General features: G+C 34.4%; 1 protein-coding gene across 1 annotated transcript in view; it reads right to left on the minus strand.

Moving 5' to 3' along the window:
• Positions 1-221: 221 nt before the first annotated feature.
• Positions 222-22,213, minus strand: part of LOC132559406 (cephalotocin receptor 2-like) — a 36,334-nt gene continuing 14,342 nt past the window's right edge. The window contains exon 2 of the mRNA XM_060224018.1: positions 222-938. Within this exon, the coding sequence (XP_060080001.1) occupies positions 222-938 (717 nt within the window). The remainder of the gene's footprint in view (positions 939-22,213) is intronic.

Here is a 22,213-nt window from a genome sequence, read left to right on the forward strand (position 1 = left end):
AGGTCATTAGATTAAATTAAACGAGATAATTTTAATTTTAAACATTTTCATCACGACGTCTTTGTCAAAGTACGTCATCTTCATACAAGGTCGTGATATATTTATTTCTTACTTTGATAAAAGTATCAATCTATGTCCATTGGAAGGGAACCGACAGCTAACAATTGTACTTGATCATAATTCAATGTAGGTGATGCTACCTATGCAAGGAAGCATTCATTTTACCGCATGGAGTTCATCTCCATGCTGTTTTGACTATTGGCATTCCACTTGTATTTTATCGACGGTTGGTAAATTGCCTTTGAGTCTCCAACATAGTCAGAACGAGTACTTGCTGTAGAATAAACGGTCCGAGTAGTCGAATTCCCTATGGCTTCTGAACTGGATCTCTTTCGGTCACGAGAGTAACGTCCATTGCAGTTAAACAATAAGAAGACGTATGGGTTGGCTGCTGAGTTCGCAGCCGCCAGCGCGCCAATGATTCCGTACACTAGGTCTGATATTATACAATGATCTCCATATGACATGATCATCTCGGCAATAAAGTATGGAATTCCACACACGAGAAACACTACGACAATGACAAAGGTCATTTTCAATGTCTTGATTTTTGCCTTTGGTAAAGAATTAGAGTTTGTACTTTGAAGATGTATCTTCCCTGGCTTTATGGAGTGTCGCTTTGAAGTCTGGCTCTCCTTTGCCTTCCGAGCTATCTTCAGAAAGATACTAGTATAGCAGAAAATGAGGAGACATATTGGGATTAGGAATACGATAACAGCAGCATAGGTTAGGAATGCCTTTCTGTGAGATCTTGGGAGATCTCTGAATATGTTCTCACACTTCTGAACACCACCAACGACGTTCGTTCGGAACACGTACAGCATCGGTAGGGACCCTAAGGCTGCTACTGCCCAACCTGCACCGGCCATTTTCCACACCTGGAATGATAAAATTTGTTTTATTATAATATATTCATGATAATTGAAATAATGCTATGTTGATAAAAGTAAATTTATCAAGGTATAAAAAGGTTACGAAGTGGTACAGAAATATTTTCTCTAAAATAAGATGCAATACATGCTGTAATTCATCTTCTGAGCAACCTACGTGAAGTTCAAGGATATTCAGAACCGAATACCATATTTACATTTTTAGAAAAAAGCATTGGGTTGTCACAACGTTCGTATAATCTCCCTAAAAGATCTAATACAGGTAACAACATTGCATACACCACACAACGTTAACGGCCATATGGGGAGAGTGTGTATTGATTTATGATTAACAGCCTTATTGCACTGAAATATCATAACCTGGACACGTTACCATTACCGTCAAACTTGACAACTGTTTTATCTAAAAACGAAAAATACAATGCTGACTTTTTTGCCTCGTTCTTTATCTGTAAGCTCATACGTTTCCGTTTAAAGAACACTAAACAAAGTGCAAGTATGAGTTATTGAAAGACAGCCAGCAAACGATTGCAAGGATAAACGAAATAATAATAATAAATTGAACTCTACATACGAAATAATTGACATTTCAAAAAATACTTTCTTTAAGTGAATAACTAATTCTGCAATGAATCTCACATCAGTAATTCCTTCCCTATTCCTTTCTATAATTTATGTTTTGATTATGAGATAAACTTATTTCCCTTTTCGGAGATACTTTGTATATAGGTGATATTGTCCAATCCGGATGATTCATATCGAACACGTTATATTCACTTCTATATTCCAGATGTCAAGTTATGGTAGAGTAACAGCTTCATCAGGAAACCACATTAAACTTTATGGATTTTATATCATTCAAGCTCTAATACAAGGATATGTTGTATATTCGTACCACTGTATAATTAAGGACACGGAAATGTAATTCAAATGCTTGCAAGTGTAGATTCTTTAGCTCTATTAATAATACAGACTTTTATCTAAATTTATGTAGAGGTGTTTCCGTCTGAAGTCGGAAGCTAGAAACATGCTAAACCTGTTAGGAATGATAAGGATAATAACACCATACATTACTCGATAAAACAACCAACTGACTGTGTAACTTGTTGCATGCTTAAAACGTTAAATCATAATATATTTCGTAGATTTTTCACATAAATACATTAAAGAAGGATTTAATGTAGATCACTTTCTGTGTCGTAATCTAAACATTCACATAAAGTTGTCTTGATAAAAATTACCCACAGCATCGCGTGTCCATGGAAAAGAAAATACTGTGCTTTCAAGATACCCAGGAAAGAAAGATACGATTGCATTCAGAAATTTAAGCCACCACGCGTTTGGTCGTTCTATCAAAATGTCACCAGAGAAGGCTAGTGTTAAGATGTTGTTTTATCTCGCATTAGGTTAAAGGCAGTTCCTTCATTACACGCTGTCGACAATAGATTTAACAACTGAATAAAATGTTTCTGACGGTAATTACAAATAGAGTGCTAATATAAAACACACAGTTAAAACATTGTTATATAATCTAATATGAATAGATCGTTGTAATCGTCGTGATGTAAACTGTGACATTTAATGTACGGGAGGTCACTATCGATTCCTTTGTACATAAAAACAACAAAGCATAACAAATATTCTAACAGAATAATAATCCAAGGTCGTATTCGATGACACGTGGACAAAATTAAAACAAAGGAAAGACTGAAACTGTAAAACCAAAATGCACGGAGAATAAGACCATGTGCTCCGAAAGAGTATGTCTTACTCTGCATGAGTGATAGCGACAATTTTAATATTGGTTAATTTAGATAACATAAGACGACCTTTCAAAATGCGAAAAAATGGGTTCTTCACTTAATTTATCATATTTTACTGCGTCGACTTAATTTCTGTCCATCAGTCAATATCACTTGTTTGAAAGCCAGACGGAAGACCAATACGGCAACTAAGTTTTTATGTAAACGTTGTGCATAATCGAAACTGTGAGAAACATACGATAAATGACCTGTTTCCTTTAAATTCCCCCACTCCCCGTTTTATATAAAAGTATAAATGTTTACATGACAATGGATGTTTTTGCTTTATTGATGATATAAGTAAAACCGTAACTAGATCTAATTCAGTAATGTCATGCGTTATATCATTATAACGAGAATAGTAGACACGACCATTAGGTAGGAACATCTCTCAATCGTATATCGTCATATCTCATATACTTATAGATTATATCCTTACACTATAAAACCTGGTTAAACAAAAATTCATATCTCATCAGGTAACGAAAGTCGCATACCTACAATTGTACAACAATCAACCATTAAATCATAAGAAAATTTAATATACATGATCAATAATAAGGAAATCAGACCGGAATGTTCATTAAACTGGTCAGAAAGCAATAATTGGTCTATGAGATCAAAATTGTTATTTTCCTGGTGATTTATGACGTCACCTTATGACGAGATGTCCTCATGTGATTGGCCACTAACGAGAAGTAAACATCATGTCGGAATAAAGCTTAAGGTTCCTCCTAGCAACAACTGATCCGTTGATTAAGGTTAGTTTAAGCAATAAGGTGCTGAATGTAAGAATATTAGAAGACATGTTCAGACAGCAATGAAGCACTGTTTTATAACAGAGACAGAACAGAGGAAACGGAAATAAAGGCGCAAATAAATATCGGACACTACAGCGATCCGTTTCAACATGTCAGCTATCCTCATCGCTGGTATACATATATTAGAAAATAGTAATACTTCCTCAAAGTGTCCTAACTTCCCTTCAGGGAAACACGTGTATTCTTAATCGAACACTTCACTTGTATTCATTCCTCATCAAGCTCATGTTGTGTTGGATTTTTGATAAGTTGTTTGCCGTGTTTGAGTGTCCCTGTCAGACATTTTTACGGGGACAATTAAGTGTAACAGTTCTTCAGTATGATAAGAACAGTTGGAGTGTCATGTTGTGGTGATTATTTTCCAACATTGCAGTATGATAAGATTGAAGATTGATATCTAAGTGATCTCCACGCTGGTTGTGAGGGCGTTATGCTACTTAAAATCAGTGTTCTGATTGAATTTATACTGTTGCAGTTTAATTAATTGTTTGGCTTTACTGTATCGCATTCTAAGTTATGAAAAAGTGCTATTTACTTGTATGTGTGTTGTACAATCTGTTCTAAACGTGCTACTTAAAAGTCATTCCAAGTACTCAACTCATAAAATCTGATCCACAGATAGAGACTCACCCTTTATGATACACGGTATTTGTCTCAGGAATTCATATCTATTTTACCTTATATTGATTGATAGACAGGTCAGAATGGCTATAACAAATGTATAATAACGCATAAAGACATGTTTGCACAGCTGAGTATGATACATTAACGATTTGTATGTGACGTTTCCAGCTTGTGATAAATTTCTCAAGGCAGAACGATCGATTTTATTTTTTCTTAAAACTTACTTTCTTTCTGTTTATAGAATTTAAGATATCATCTATACAGACTTGATTGACGTTTCTTGTCAAATGCACTTTATCAAACAGACTGTTATTCTACGATAAACGGGCTCTAATGATGGTTTACGGGTGGAAGGCGTGAACGTTAAGTTATATTAACTTGTCGTAAACATAATCTCTTTTTACTCGAGATGCAAATTAAAGATTTGAATTTGAACATTTTACGAGAGTTAATTTAATGACCTTTCAGCACACCAGTGTATTTCCAACTTTGAAGAGGCTCTCTCTAAAATAAACGGTACCATTTTGAAATACAGTCCTGTCCCAATACTTCAGTCAAGATTGCATTGTGTTATTGTAAGAACTGCACTCCCATTCAGAATTAGATTCCCATGCAGCCTTGATGAAACCACACAGACGATAAATGCGATTTATCAACAAAATCTTTGAAAGCGATTGGATTCCAAAATAGACTGCCAAGCAACTGTCTACTTCCGAGGATTTAAAGACCGTCAGTGGTAATCGTTATATCAGGACTTATATTGAATGAAAACTTTAGATAAAGGAATTTCACCGTAAATGAAATGGATTAAACATGTCACACACCAATTATGTCCAGAGTTATATCAATACCCATAGTATATACTGAACCGAATGTACGGTTTGACAATTCATATAGTAATGACAGATTTCAAAACGAGTCGGACACATTTTTAACAATAGAAAACGTTCTATCGACTGATGTGATTAAGACTGAAAAATCAGGATGTTGTGAAATTTTCTAAAGAACATTGCATTTGATTTTATGTAATATATGCATTAAAACATTTGTCAATTCAACATCGTATTGTCCCCTACCAGGGCCCCTTTACAAACAATGATATTTGATTAATAATAAATTATCTTAATCATTCTTCGGCAAAGCCCAACCACAATCATCCATAATCTAGTGAATTCGCGAAAAGGAAACGAAAAATACTTCAGAATGATGGACCTTCATCGCGCTAATATTTATCTGATAATGTACCGAACATTCGTTCTGATGTTATCTACTACACGTAGAAAGATTTATGTTGATTTCCATCCATATATTTCCATTATGTTCTCGTGTTGTTATACCAAATCAGAGGTTGTCTCTGACTCTCACAGAGTTAACACTGTGAATAGTTTTATACACTATCAATATAACAGCATTTCCCATACAGAGTAAATCTGATCCGAAACCACGTGTTGTGTTTAGCTCCCCTTTGTGTAGGATTCATTATATGTTTTTTTTTTATATTAGAGATTCCTATTTTTTCCTATTTTCCATTGATTGATTGGTCTGGAACACATTATATACGATTCTATTAGGCAAGGCCAAATTTTCAATCCTAACATTATTTCTGTATGTGTAATACACATGTATATAGAGGTTTCATATTGAATTTTTATTCATTCAGATGTAACACCACATAACTTGACACTATATAACATCCGTATATTTCTCACTACAATACCAAATGAAGATTGTTAAGGATATCAACAATTGGAAGACAGAATAATTTATTTGGAATATTATTGTGATTATGAAACTCGGGATTCTGAAATTATACATTAAGCAGCACTAAAGTGATAACGAGCTTTCCGAGTGTTACTTGAGTGTCAATTAATACTACGTTGTGACCATTGAACAATCTGCATATTATTCATGATTACCAAGGGCATATTGCCCACCTGTCCCAGCGCTACTCGGTATTTACAGTATCGCCAATACGGAATTTTAGAATACTGCATAGGCATCCTGCAAGGAAGGCCTATTTCACCACAATGCTTTTAATGTTACGGTTATTTTTGTTTTCAAAAGTGGACAAGTATCAGATGGTTTTACCAGTGCACGTTAGTGCTGCGCGGTAATCTGACTACTTTCTCTACAGCAGGAGCAATGTGGTCGGTGAAAATAACGTTCTTCTGTTCATCCAGACACGCAGGGATATGAAACAATACCTCTAGGAACTAATTAGATTATCATATATTTTTATACAATTAATTAACTTTACTGACCCTTTCCATTAGAAACATATTTTCATGTACATGACTCTGCGTCTAGACATATTAATTAAAATACATATATGAAGAAATGATGAAAAACATGTTCATATTTGGTACCAAACATATCTACCATTAATGTAAATAAGGCACAACACTAACCCCTGTATGAATAAAAGATGCAGAAATATTTTGTATGTCACGTAGTAACGCCGCACGTGGTGTCTCATAACAGCCGAGTATGGTAATTGCTAGTTACCCATACATCTATTCCACAAAGAGCACAGACTGTAATTTCAATAATTATCATTTAGAGTTTTTGCTATTAACAGTTATCTCGGTACTATAATTCCAACATACATATTCCTACAACATATCTTATTAGTGATTATCTACATCAATAATAGACATCAAGTGAACGTTTGATTTGATACCATTGTGTCATAAAATATAGCGGACATCGTGATTTGACTGATTGTGTACATTGCTGATGATACAATATCGAATATATCTTGTCCCTCAAATTTGAGTCTCGGTCCATGTTTCACAAGCAATCTTTAGATATTATGTGCTTTCGAGGCATATACATAAGTGATATCTCTTTCAGAAAGCTTTGAAATAAGAATACATTATGCAGACCAAACGGATCGCCAATCAGCAAACTATTCCTATGTGAGCTAATCCGAAATCACGTCTGTCTAAGCAGAATAACAATTTGATACAGATATCGACTTTTATGCGAAATATCTGTAATTATTTCCTCAGAACTGTAGGAACGTAAAACATAAATGTGGACATTTTGCACAAGCGGATATCACAAAAATTAATTCACGATTACTTCAAACCGCTTTCGCTTAACTAGCCAATCAACAGAGTATACTGCCAAGGAATAGCACAAAGCTTGATAAAGGACAAATGTGTGAATAGTAATTGTTGCTTTGGATATGGTTATGTTTTATTTTTTCGTCATTTTGCCACGGCAAAGTGGATGTTATGCATCAAATTTGTGAAGGGAGCAATAATAAGAAAATAAGATAGTTTGTTCTACTAGAAACGAATAGTTCAGACTAGCTTTACGGTCGTCATTGTGATCTCATTGAGAAATATTCTATAGTTTGTGTGACATGAAGTTTGGCATTATTGATGCTCGTTAGGTATTCTGGTGGTTCCGTGGTTGTATACCTTGTTCTTATTGGAGAACATGACACTACTTACTTGGACTGACTGATATTTATATGGCGGATGTCGTGGAGGAAGTAGAGGATGCCTCCTCTTCCGGAACATCGGTCTTTTTACTATTTCTGGAGTCTCCCTGTAAATCTTTTTTTTTTTTTTTTTCATATTTTGCCCTTGTTTTATTGAAATTGAGGTTTGATTATGATTTTGTTGACATGTTGATATTTTCTTGTTTTTTAATAGGAATATTTTGTCTGAGGTCGAATAATATGAACTGTTATATTAGTTAACAAATATATTGTCAACTAGAAAACCTATAGTAAATATGCAAAATAAACATATTCAAGAAAAAATAAGGAGAAGGCATCTTGACCTATCAATTTTTATATTTGTTAATTTTAAAATAACTGAGTCCATGATGCTGTATATATGTGATGTCTGCAATAACTCAATTTATCAAAGAATATTCCGGGTTTGTCTTGTCTGGTACTGGAGAATTCAACTCATTCTGAAGTACTAAAACGTGACATATCTAAGTTACTGTGACTTGCTCCGGGCTACTTTTGTCTACTAGAAGGGCAACACGCTAGTTGTTAAGTGCAAAACATTGTCACGGAGAACGATGACTGTAGTATAAAGGATTTCGAACAAATACCAATATTCAAATGGAAGTAAAAATTATGGATAAGGAATATGTATCATCAGCACAGATGTATGTGCATGTGGTAAAGGAAAAAAGAAAACCGATATTGATGAATTCTGTTCTTATTTTGACGATAATGCGTTTGAATAAAGGGTTGTTTAAATGTCGGCATTTTCCTGTTTTTGTTTCCATCTAAACACTAAATTTTAATTATTGATGAAGTAAAGTTACATAGCATATAAGAAAAAACTGAAGCTGTATCAATAAAAATAAGAATCTTTGTATTTTGTATTGAAGCAACACTTTACTCTTGCTGTCTATCTTGTGTTAGTAAGCTGGTTTAGTTAATGATACACATATCTTCAATTGTCTTTATCCTGTATCATGCGGAGTGGTAGTTTATCCTTGAAGAAGTGGTGTTTTGTTCTTCATTCCAAGTAATTCTCCTTTACGTTTGCGTTTAGATATCATTAGTAACGAAATCAAAAATGCATTCATCAACATCATTTTAATTTACAATTCTCATCAATCAAAATGCATCAACAAGATATGTTCAACTGGTAGGTCAGAAAAGATAACATGTCAATAATTTATTATTCGCTTCCTCATTATCTTAAAAAAAGGAAAAGAATCAAGAATGGCACCGAATTCAATAAAGAACGTATCATATGTAGGGAAATAATTAGTGTTTATAAAACAATGGGAAACGCTCTGTGTAAATATTTAACCATGATTAAAATAAATAAGAAACATCGCCTGCGCACTCAATATTTCATACGGATTTAATTATGAAAATCATAAACCGTTATGCCATCTGGCTTTAACATGAAACATTAATTTACTTCAATTATATTTACAGTGAAATAAGAAAGAAAGTCTTCCTTCCAGCGCAATTAATAGAAATAGAATTAGATAGAAATGCTTTAGCTATTACTTTTTCAGTCTGTTGATATATGAAGATTCATTTCAAACACACTGGTAATAAGATTGTCACAATGATGATGATAGTAAGAAATAAAACAAATTTCTTTCTAAAGTTATGTTGCGAAATAGTGTGAAATGAAGTAGACCTACTGGCAGCAGAGCACGTCAAAATCTGAAGAATTTATGCCCTGGAGAAGAGATTTAGAGAAAACAAAGACTTAATTTTACATCTGATATCAGTCGGAGTTCATTAATTTGTGAATGGCGCTATCATTAAAGCCATAGTTATCGATATTCCAACATGAAATGAACAGAGATATGCCTATTGGTTTCTTGGCGGTCGCAATGTGGATGCTTTTAAGATCTCGGTAATAAAACAGTGATAAACCCGTTTATTTTCTAAGGTTTTCCATATGTAAGCTATAACCATTGTACCTACTAATACACAGCTGAATCTTTTTTATGAACAGTAGCATGAGCTGCAATCGGATTATAAAATGAAACCTGCTGTAAATGTACCATAAATTGCTATCACCATTTATTTCAAAGTTTACACTTTGAAATCTTCAGATCCTGATTTTGTGAACGACATTTTATCATTAGGAATAGGTTAATCTTACATTTACATGTCTAGACCAATATAGAACGAATAATGTTTGTACAATCGACTATTGTGATGTAACCATGTGTTGCAGCTTTCTGTTCCAGGATTTTACGCTCTATAAAAGATCATAACAATTCCCACATTGATCAGTTCAATGATATTGAAGAAGTAAATATCAGGGAAAATGCGGCATAAGCACAGTCGGAAAGAAGAAATTAGTCTTGGGAATTTTTTTCTATGCTGTATAACTAGACAAACTATATATGGAAAACATTTTTCTAACCTAGAAGTTTTATTCGGCGTGTTATAAGGACCCAGGACTGATCCCAACTTCTGTTCGTAATCGTTAATTTGAAACATCTCAGCGCCAGAGCTTGTCTCATTTACCGATGTTAATAAGTCACTATCGAAATGTGAACTTTATCTTTGCTGTTTGTCCTTTTTTGCCATTAATGCCAAAATTGTATTAATTTAAACACACGATAAATCACTAAATTCAATATCTTTTCTTGACCAAACCCCTTTTGGTGCACAAGATCAGTACACCAGGATGTTGTGCATGTATTACTTGAGTTTCATTTCAAAGGTAAATATGCTCATTATAGGTTATCTGTACTTTGATCAGGAAGAGCCTTATATCTGGTCGTCTTATAGCATTTCTTTCACTGATCATTATCACTTTAATGTGGAATTAGGCTAATGACGTCGCTTATGACATTACAAATAAGGAATTTGTTTACTAGTATAGTTAAACATAAGGAGAATGCTACATTTAAAGAACAATACCATTTTAGTGTAACACCCTAACATGAAACTTTCGTCTACCAGATATTCGTTATTGCGGTTTTTGCTACACCGTAGATGTGCTAAGGGATGCTTATCTCCAAGTTTACAAACAATCACCAGACTTCAGGAATTCGATTATCAAAATCTAATGCCGCCAAAAAGAAGTTAAAGCAAAATTTGAAAATAGATTAACAACATAATTGTAATATGTATATGGTAAATTTTGTATACAAGTGTATATATTAATGATGAAAGTATACAATTTCTGAAGACTTTACACCATGTCATAGTTTGCTTTTTTCATTGGCCTCCTTCTAAATTCAGTATTCAGTCATAAGATATGAAACTGTAAGATGCTTATGTAAAATAAACAATTTTCCTTTTCTCATTTTACTATCTAATGACTTATGCAGAAAGACGAGATATTTTTTTTCTCCCGGTGACTTGTTCCTTATATATTCCTACTTATTTGTAAAAAAAACATTTTAAACATCACTGCGGGAAGGACAACACAACTTCACTTGGTCCCCATATTGCAAGAGCTTTCTAGAGTGACCAGATAACTATACCATTTCTCATCATCCTTAACATTGAATTGGTGCGTTGTACCTCACCTTTTGACCTTGTTAATGAATGTGCAATCGCGCAAGGAAGGAGTGTGTTTGCTCACTGACCGAGACAATGACATTATCTTAAAAGTATGCACTTTTCTCGGGTTGATGTTAAAGCAGCTTTGTATGTGGAATGAACATGTGAGGCAATCGTTACTGTGTATACGAGAAATAGTATTAATAGCAACTCTACCATGGTCGAATAAAATCGAACATTATGTAAACGTGTGTGTAATCAAGAATTATCACGAGCGTAAACATTTGACATGCATCATTTTGTACATCTACACTGATTGCAAGCAGTTTTCTCAATTAGGATCGATTATATGAAAACGAATGTGAATACAATGCATATCAAGAAAGAACTGGGACACTGCGGAATGCACAAGGATTATACGACCAGGCAATCGGGATCAAGTGCCAATTATCGCTATTTAAAACGAAGAATTACATGTCTTTTCATCTGACTCCATATTTCTGTTTTATTACAGCAGTTATTCATCCCATAATGGTAAAATGCATCACTTAGGAAGGATGTCCGGGGAAGTGCCCTTATCAGTAAAAGGATTGGAAATTTCACGGAATTTATTGGAAATCATCCACAATGCAAAGCATAAATGATGAATCGTCATGTTTCTATATTACATAACTTTAAACTGCTGATCTTTTTTTTCTAACTATCACTAAGCGATGTTTTTTCTCCCTTGTTATTTCGCTTTCCTGTCAATTATAAAAGGAAAAATATAATATGCCAGACGTTCTTTCTCTTGCATTTTCATATCAGTGGTAAGCACAGAATTTATTTCTTAGCAGGTGAGTGATATCAGACAGGCCTATTTCTAGAATAAAGATATGGATTGCCACACGATACTTGGCGGATACGCATCTGATAGTTTAAATCACACCCTAACAGAAAGGTTTCAGTTCTGTTACATAATTAAAAAAATCAGTAGCTTAATGTAAATGTCTTATGTCGAAATGACATCCACGTTATGTCATGAATAACGGATGTCTTAGTCGGAGTAGACTACCATCTGTATTATTTCTATTGCACAGGAAACATACATGCGCAAATTATATAAATAAAAAACCTAGAAACATGCAAGTTTTCTTCACAGGCTTATACATAAATGTTACCACGTGACGTGTCAAAATTTTCCCCCTTAGATATCGATTCCAAATATCTTGGATGTCTTATGTTACGTAAGACAGCGGAAGTTCTACAAAACGTGTAAATCTAAATTTGCTATAAACATTTATTTGTCAACTGAGAACTCAAAGGCACTCATTGCCATTATCATCAGGCTGCATATGTACGAAATCTTATTGTATACAATGGCCTCATGATTTATTCTTTCGCGTTTATTCGCAAGTTTTGTTTTGACCGAATTTCCTCCTACGTCTTCTAGGTTTCCTGTGTTAAAGTGCTGTCACCCAATCTGATCATACCATGGTTTATTATGCTGATCTTCAGTCTAAATTTCCATCGACCTGATTGCACGTATATCAAAAACATTTAATCTGTTTCAAGTTTCAATTGAGATACTTTGTAGTTCATTATGCCTTATTGCATGGTGGTTTTACTGCATTTCTTTCCTACAGTTATCCAAATTGTCTTTAAACGTCTGACGTCATCAGTAACAACATCCATATATAGCACGGGTCGTTATTATATGACGTAGTATATCCGGTCTCGCCAAACTTCTGACGTCATCAGTAACAACATCCATATATAACACGGGTCGTTATTATATGACGTATCATGGGCGAATGTTTCGTCAAACAGCATAATCCTACAGAAATTTGATTGGAAAGTAAAAGTCAAGTTAAAAGACAAACTCGTAGCGCAGTGTTTTAAAAGATGTCGGTTGACGATAACTATAGGGAAGTCTTATGGTCGTCTTAGTGATATCATTGAGAAATATTCTATTTCTTTGTGCGTTAAGAAGCTGGAAGTGTTCAATGATCGTTAGTTTGCCTGTTTGTTCCGTTGTTTTATACCTAATTCTCATTTGAAAATGTGACATTACTTACTTGGATTTACCAAGGTTTACATGGCGAATGTCGTCGATGAAATTGAAGACGCTTACTGTTCTGGAACACCTGGTCTTATTCTCCTTGTACTTTATCAGGAGTCTCCTTGTACACCTTTTTGTTCATGTTTTACCTTAGGTTTATTGACTTGAGTCTGGATTATGACTGTGTTGCCATGTTTGTATCGTCTTGTTGTATTTTGGAGATGATAGTTCGACTTATTTACCGGCAGTTGTAACTGCTCAGCAAAGATTGGCAAGAATAGCTTTATCATCTCACGAGCTGCATAAAGTAAATCATCTTTGAGACATATTAAAGTCTTTATACCAAGCATTCGGAGGACCAGACAATCATTTTTTTTCTTCTGAAAGCCGATATTTCTCAAAATTTCCTTTACCACTTCAGATATCAGTATCTCAGTATTTGCTTTTCATCGATTTTAGCATAAAGACTATTATAAATCTTTTCTATTTATTAACCTGTCGTGCAATAGGGACGACGTGGAAGTTATATATCTTTGCTGTTGACTGAGGATTCTTAACAAGTATAGCTGGAGCTAATTATACTAATTAACAAAGCGCTGTCAAATTGACTGAATTACATTCTACAATCTTTGGTATGTTTTGTGATATAATATGGGTATCTTCTCCTCACACTATTACACTATTTTCGATTTTGGTGTGTAGAAGGTTATAGTACAACTTAAAACGTTGGTCGATATCATAACATCTCGTGGCCGTGTAGACATCGAAACGTCATACTGATTGCGCCATTTTTATGCAGAATTCGCCTTGGTATACAATGCACTAACTTTAGATAACCGTTCCCCTTTTTGGCGCGATATTATTTTAATCACAATGGTAGTTGGCACACGTTTTTCCCTAATTGATTAATTACTGTGTAGTAATACACTATAAAATCACCTCTTCGCAACCTATCGCTCACGATATCTGTGGGATCTGCTGACATGTCGGTCCAGTGCTTTCTTACCAACAGACAGAAATATTCCTGCTTTGCTACAGTATGGTGATCAAGCACAATATTAAAAACACACCCCAACACGTTTTCACCAGAGATATATTTGAATTCATCGTGCATCACGACATAGGTGATTCATTTACTGCTGCCCATTGCCCACATGAACATCAAAACATAAACTAAATCAATTTAATAAGCATTTGGAAGAGCATGTCGTACTCATGCAGTCGTTATAAATGCACTATTATAGAAACATGTGGCATGCATTGCCCTTTCGTGAATCTTTTGTAACATCCAACACTAACATAACACTAATGTTGGATATTTAGTATGGAATGTGTCATAAACCCAAGAATACGAATAGTTCAGTTACTGAGACATCTCATACAAAGGATAGATCAACACAATATGATAAACTCTGCCAGGAAATGTTCCTTCACATGTTGGAACTAATTAAAGGTGGACGCCGCCCACCTAATGAGATAATAACGAAATTTCAATACTTTCGATGATCCCACAGAAATACGCATTGCGCCTAAATGTATATTCCTGTTTTCTTAACCGTATTGGGCGATCAAGTGTTCGGCTTGACTGAAGGATTCATAAAGCTTTAACAAAGCGAAAAGTGTGTAATGATGTGGTACAGATGTAACACTGTCAGTGTGATTCAGTTTTAGGTATAGATTTGCAGAATATATTCCGTCGCAGTGTTTTTCGGACGAATGATGGACAGGAAAATAGGATGTGGATTCGAAGGCTAATTATAGCTGCCTAATTTACATATTATATAGTCAGTTCAACTGGAGATAGGTTACCTTCATCAGCTATATTATTGAGCATTTCTCGAAACTCAAGAATATTTTGTATTTAATTTGGGATTTAGGCCAACCTAATTTTGTTCAAAGTGTCCGGAAAATGGTCATCTGCTTTAGCGGTAACACCTTTAAGCAACCTTAGGGGGACATGAATATTCTTTCTCTCTATCCATTCTCTGTTGATATTACTTGTTCATGTACAAATAAAGTCAATTAATTTAATTATATATAGATAATACTTTAGCATTTCTATTAGCTGATCATGGTAAAGCTGGGTTGTCATTAAGATATGACCTTTTAATATTTAAGTCGTTGAACTATCGACCTAACTTTCCCGACAACAAAACCCCAACAGTTTCCCCCAATCTAAAAGATAAGCGTGATAACATCAAGTTTCCTATTGTGAATTTTCAATTTTTGGATAGCATCAGCTCTGCATCACAAGCCTATGGAGTTTTCATGTCGCAGATCCAATATTCAGGGGTCTGCTCCAATTATCACAATTTTCGTGCAAGAAGTAGTTCGTAACGCAAGATTACAAAAGATTCAGGTAGATGAAAGTTATTGGGAAGTTTACCATCGTCATGGTGATCATTTTCAGAAAAATTCTATTACTTTGTGAGATATAAAGCTCGACGTGTTTAATGCTCGTTAGTTTGCCCGTTGGGTCCGTTGCTGTTTATGACAGATGCCAATGGTACAATGGGCTTTTCATTTAAATCTTTGTTCATATTTTGCTTTCTTTTCATTTCTTTTTAATCCAGTTAAAATCATGTAGACTTATCAGTATTTCCCTATGGTATTTGTGTGCCTGATAAAGAACTATTGTATCTGTCATAGGTCTTTTATGTTACGATTGATGTTTCTATGATCATGTCAACATATCAGGATTATTGTAAACAGAGAAAACTGATAATAATGCTTTCAAAAGTCTGAATAAGTTTTATTAAAGTGTAATCGCTGTTGAATGTTTTCATACGTAAGCTTGTAAACCTATATGAAGTGATACCAGACATTCACAAATGTTTCATATTTCACAATGGTATCTTTACGTTCAAATATATCTACCATTGCACTATCAATGTTCTCACAATGTCGGCTAAAAAGCATGTTCATTTCATATTGTAGACATTGTGGATATTGAAATTATGTATCCCCTGCCTAAAATTTGCCGGCCGACTTTGGGCATCAATCAATCAATGCAACATGAAAGACAAGATATCGGCACTGTCAGCAACACATGCCATTTGGTCAATATAGCATCTCCCTTTATGTACAGTGAATCATCCCCCTTTATTAGAATTTCAGACATTTCTGCATTTAAATATTGTATACATGACACCTATTCACTAGTAAACAAATTATATCGAATTCCTAGACACTGCGAGACGATACTTTTTTAGATGTATGTGCTCGTTAAATTTGAATGGTATGATTGTGCGGTCGACGAGTGCCTTTTCGCAAGGGGACTCAAATTTAATTTGATGTGTATCTATTCACATCTATTTGGTACAACACTGTAGTTCCGAACATAAACGGGATTATAAGCATTACAGCTAATGAGAATTTTCCTAATTATAAGTAGGTTAGAATGTGAAGATCCCAGAAAGTTGATTTTCCTGTCAAATTTGTTAAAACCAAAGTAATAAGACGGACATGTATTATGCGATCCAATGACGATTTTGATACATTATCGATATGGTTATCACTGTTCTACTAAAGAGTATATCATAATAAGTGCCCCATAGGTATATAGATGAATAGATATGCTTGTCATTCAGAACTATTCTAAATAATAATGGTATACAACATTTTATCAAAACAAATATATTACTGTATAGCCACGATAAACTACATATAGTTATTTTATGGTGAAATCCTTCATGTTGTCAGTAAACCCATATGCCTCTGACCCTACTTTACATATGGTTGTTTACGTCCTTATGTCAGCAAAGGTCACATGATCATTATGTAGGTAGATAATTAAGCCACTACCTATTGATTATATTACAATCCTGAAAAGTTATAATCTTACAATGGTAGTATGACAACGACGCTGTTGCAGCATTTAAAACTGTATGTTTATATGAGAAAAAACATGTAACTCTACCATCGGCTTCAGAAATATCGCAACATACAATGTCTTACATTACAAACACTGCGGCAGGAAATACCACAATTGTTCAGATAAAGAGGTGGGAGAGAAGATCTATATCTAACATTGACTACATTTTGTCAGAATATTGTCTTCATGCTGGTAATTCATTTTGAACAGATATTCTGATATCATACACAGTTAGAAAACGCATATTTGACATTTTAATGCTTACCCTGTCTTCTGATGAATGCTTACATTAGGTGTTGTGTTGTATGACAATATCCTCTAGGACGAAATGTAAAATGTTAAAGTAGGACAAAACATAGGTTTGTTCTGAACATGAGCTAGAAATGAGAGCAATCGAGTTGAATTATTTAACAAACAATAACTTTGATAATCAAACCAATACAACCTTATATTCAGAATAAGACCATGATTTCGGTACGTCGATAGGTCTAATTGCAGAACGAACACTACCTAACTTCATGTACTTAGCATATATACAACAGGATGTGAATGACTCAGTCCTGAAAAGACGTTAGTTGCCTGTATAAACGTGTTAGTTTCCGGGCACATAGTTTGGACAGACTCATCTTACTTGCAGATATCACATGAACACGGAATTTCTTGCAACTAAAACAAAAAACAGAATTGTGACTAATTGGTCTACGGCTTCAAGAGACAGAAACGCTTAAAAAACACCAGAAAAAAAAAACATCGTCACAAACAATGGTTAGTATGGTTCTGTGCTCTAAAATTAAATTCATCACCGAGGTTAGTTAGCTGAAAGAAAACTGTTGACACCGCACAAGCAAATTTTAAACACTTAACAACTTCCATAGAGAAACATTCACACTGGGACACTGGGTTTATTTACAAGTACATCTGATAGTGTGTATTATGAGTAGATAACAATGAACAGATATGACTGGAACTGTCCTGAATAAATACATTATTTCAATTGATCAGAAAATAATCATCTTTCCCCCAATTCTATTAGCCATAATGGCGCGAGCTGAGATATAATTTAAGTAGACTCTCTATACTGTTACTACGAGTCCATGAATTACCGGTAATACAATCATTCATACTCAGACTTGATATTTAATGGTGATTTGCACTTTTAAATAAAAGCACTTGGTCATGATAAGAAATACACTGGATTTGATCGTAAATATGGGCTATTCATCAAACGTAATGATATATGATACAATTCAGATCCAAATAATTTGGCCATGGATGACTTGTTGAAAATGAAAAAATGGCTTGAAAGTCTTCTTTTATAGCCAAGAAAAGTGGTGTTGCCGAACAGATGCCAGTAGTACGGGAAGTTAATGTTTGGGTGTACGTTCATCATTCCAGCGATTTGCCCTATTAATACGTATGTAGAGCAAATGGTTGATGTATGTGTGCTGAGACAGACGTTGTCTAACAGACACTATCTAACAACTTCTACAGGACTTCCGAATTGACAAATTGTGCACCGTTTCGGATCAGAAATGGTAGTTGTCTGTGGAGTTACTTTATAATAACAACTCGCCACACGATCTGGAACGATAACGCGCTCCATCCACGAGAACCGTCTGAAAGAGGGTTTTATCAGACATCGATGAACGAAAAATAAGTAAACTGTAATGTCCTGGAGTATCATATTCCGCGTTTCACTGCCATAGTCAATCTCTTTTTTATAGTGAATTTCCGAATATGTGTCTCCAATTCTTAACTTTATTTTGTTTCAGTACGTTTTCAGTTCTCGTTAACGGCACAGTTCATATGAGGAGGGTGTCGAGCGATGATGGGACCACGGAACATCCAATTTCAGCTTAGTGTTATCACTCCGAAATGTCTTGACGTGATAGGACTGCGACATGCCTGGTCACATTGTATGGCTGTACCATGGATTTCCCCGGTTCATTCGAAATTGAACGTCAAGGAGCCATTAACATGTAATCAAAATTGAATGGCATTACTTTGTTTACGTCTTTGTCTTAGGTGAGACACCAATTACATACACAAATTTTTGCTAATTGCGAATTGGGAATTGGAGCTTTTATCGTATTGTTTCGTTCACTTTCTGATCTGCTCGATTGATATGTTTTAGTACGGAAGTCGCCATCATCTTATTGAAAGAAATTATCAGAAAACGAATCCATGACTTCAGAAAGAATGAAAGAGAGATAAAGACTGTAGGCCAGCCATTTATATTTGTTGATACAATAACTCCTGTAGAAAATGTCTACAAAAGTGTGGTTTCGATAAAGAATGGCACGAGTACTCTTATAAAACGTAATTTTACCATGACCGTAAATAATAACACATTTACATCCGTCTCAGCCTGTGAGTTGTCTCTTAAATAAACATATGCCAGATGAAAGATAAAAACGTTATGACTGGTGCTGTAAAATCTACGACATATATCTAGGTTGTGTTTATCCCATCTTTCAAAACACCATTCCATTCTGTCCCATTCAGTCTGCAAAGAGCTTAAACTATATTTTTATGGCCGCATTATCAAAGTTCCAAGAACAACGCATAACTATGAAGCAGATGAGAGAAAGAGAGAAAGGAAACAACATTTGAATGAATGAAAATATATCTTTCGTTATTTATCAGGCTTGGTATTATCATTGAAAGCAAGTATCAGGATTTGGCTGTAGAGTGTCATCAATAATTAAAGAGCAGCGCCTATCTAGTAGATCAAGCCCAGTCTGGATAGACTGGTTCGTGTCTGTCCTGAAAAGGTAGCACATGGGAATGGATTAACGACCAACGCTAACATTAATGGTGTTGCTGAAGCGACTCCGAGACAGGTTAATCGTGCACAGTCCGAGACGGAAGACATCGTTTTTATACGTAATGAATCGTATTAGTCTACCGTTGTCTAGACATTGATTGTTTAAAATATGACGTACCTGATTTTATTACGAACATCACATAAAAGCTTCAGTTTTTTTTATTTTCGTTATTTGTTTTAGTCTTTCCGTTATATTTACATATGTCTATATATAATCTATAAACAATATAATCAGAATAATTCATTGCTCTTCTAACACAATTAATGTAGTTAGCAACGCAGTCTACGTAGAACATATATAGGCTTCGGCGAGACATTTCCTTCCTAGATTCATTATGCAAAAGAACGTCCTCAATTCACAAAAATAACATTAGCGTAACGCAAAACATCACTAAAAACTTTATAAAGTCAGAATTGTTTGTTCTTCTTCTCATCACACTGGCATACGTTTAAAATGATAAAAAAAACTGCGAATAATTTTGTCTTGCCAAATCAATGTATACTGAAAAGCAAATATTGCCTTGGGAGTCAGTTTTATTGGTTATTGAAAAATATGTTACTTTTGTCTAAGACACTTGATTTCGTAGATAAATAAAGCTAGATGAATATAGTTGATTTTAATAGTTCGGGTATATTTGAATTCGGAAATGAAAAGTATCAACGAAATAAATGAAAATAAATATCAAGGCCCTTATCAAATGAGATCACAAAGACCTTGCGAAGTCCTTCAATTTCACGTTCAGATATACTGATGGCGTCTTGTCTTTAAATAACAAGAAATTTATTGATCAAGTCTGTCACATATACCCACTAGAGTTGGAAATCAATGATACGCTAGACTCTTCTACAACAGCGACCTACCTCGATCTTTTCTTGCAACGAAACCATCAGGGAAAGCTTTCGACCAAGCTAGGTAATCAACGTAGTGATTTTAATTTCTTGATTATTTGTTTCAATGTTTATAAAAATAGGAAACACGATAATTTTTATGATTTCGTACCTCGCATAGTTTTCCTTTGTTCACGAAAAACGCTTTGGTATAGTTCACAACCCTATATTTATATCGTAGTCTACCTTTCTTCTTGCAACAGAAAGTTCTTAAAACAAGGAAACAAATGGTGTTGTCATTGCAGAATCAGATATGGTGGTGTACAGAGTGGACATATTAAATGTTCTTATAGAAAAAAAATGTTTATTAGAAGATGTTGTTGATTGGCCAAATACTATTGAATTTCAACTCGTGCGTAAACGGTATTATGATAAGACTTTAACCCAGACTTCCTAGTGCTAAGAATGTCACAAAGGATAGACTTTCATGAAGGCTGCTGAAAAAGTACAAGAAGGAAAAGTTAAGATGTAATACATCTTCTGACTGAAATGCATTTTTTGTGATTTTGATGTTTTGATTTCTATCCCATCTGCTCTGTTATGCGTTTTTTTTAAACTCTTTGTGTTCCTCTTGATTCCCATCCTTATTGGACCCTTTCGGCTTGGGTGACATTTATTCTCGTAACCATTTGCATATCAAATCAACATCGACTGTATCAATAAGGTTGTTAATATGTTCCAAAGGGGAATTACAGCCAATATATCGTTATCAGTATTGTTAATTGGCAATCTGAAGAATAGTAATTCAGAACATAATTATCTAGTATATTGTGTTCGAACTAAAATATGTCCAGGCTGTGTTACTTTAGTTATATAAAATAAAGCTCTTTATTAAAACGGAATACGTAGTAGGGATTTCAGAAAAAGGATAGAGTCATTCACTGTCTACTTTAAGAACAAATTCACATATTTACCATCGTAACAGATACACGTAGTCTTGGACTCGATAACTATCAGTATATATCTTGTAAGCTTCTCATTTTCTAAAAAGTATTGATCTAACGGATTAAATCAACTCTGAATGTTAATCAAATACAGCATATCTAGTCTCAAGCACAATTTCTCGTAGTCTCTCGTGGGATACATCACCGGTGTGAAGTATTTCAACAATATAAATCCTATGTTGATCCCCAGTTACTACATGTCCTCACATGATATGATTTGATTTCGAAGATTGTGTAAAAATAAACACAAAAGCAACCTTTAATACAAGTCTAGAATCTGGTACAGTAGAGCGTTGTAACGAATTAATCAGGAATCTGTAATGATTATTAACATTGGGAACGTATCAATATCGCTTTACATTTAAATAGATAACCGCGAGAAAAAACATTGATTGCTTGGTATTTTTCGGTGGATATAAGTTTTGAATTTAACATTTGAAATAGAAATATTCATGTTGAAAATCAAGATTCAGGA

The sequence above is a fragment of the Ylistrum balloti genome, unplaced genomic scaffold (assembly GCF_031769215.1).
Source record: "Ylistrum balloti isolate Yb309-2 unplaced genomic scaffold, AGI_CSIRO_Ybal_v1 Utg370906, whole genome shotgun sequence".
Taxonomy (NCBI): domain Eukaryota; kingdom Metazoa; phylum Mollusca; class Bivalvia; order Pectinida; family Pectinidae; genus Ylistrum; species Ylistrum balloti.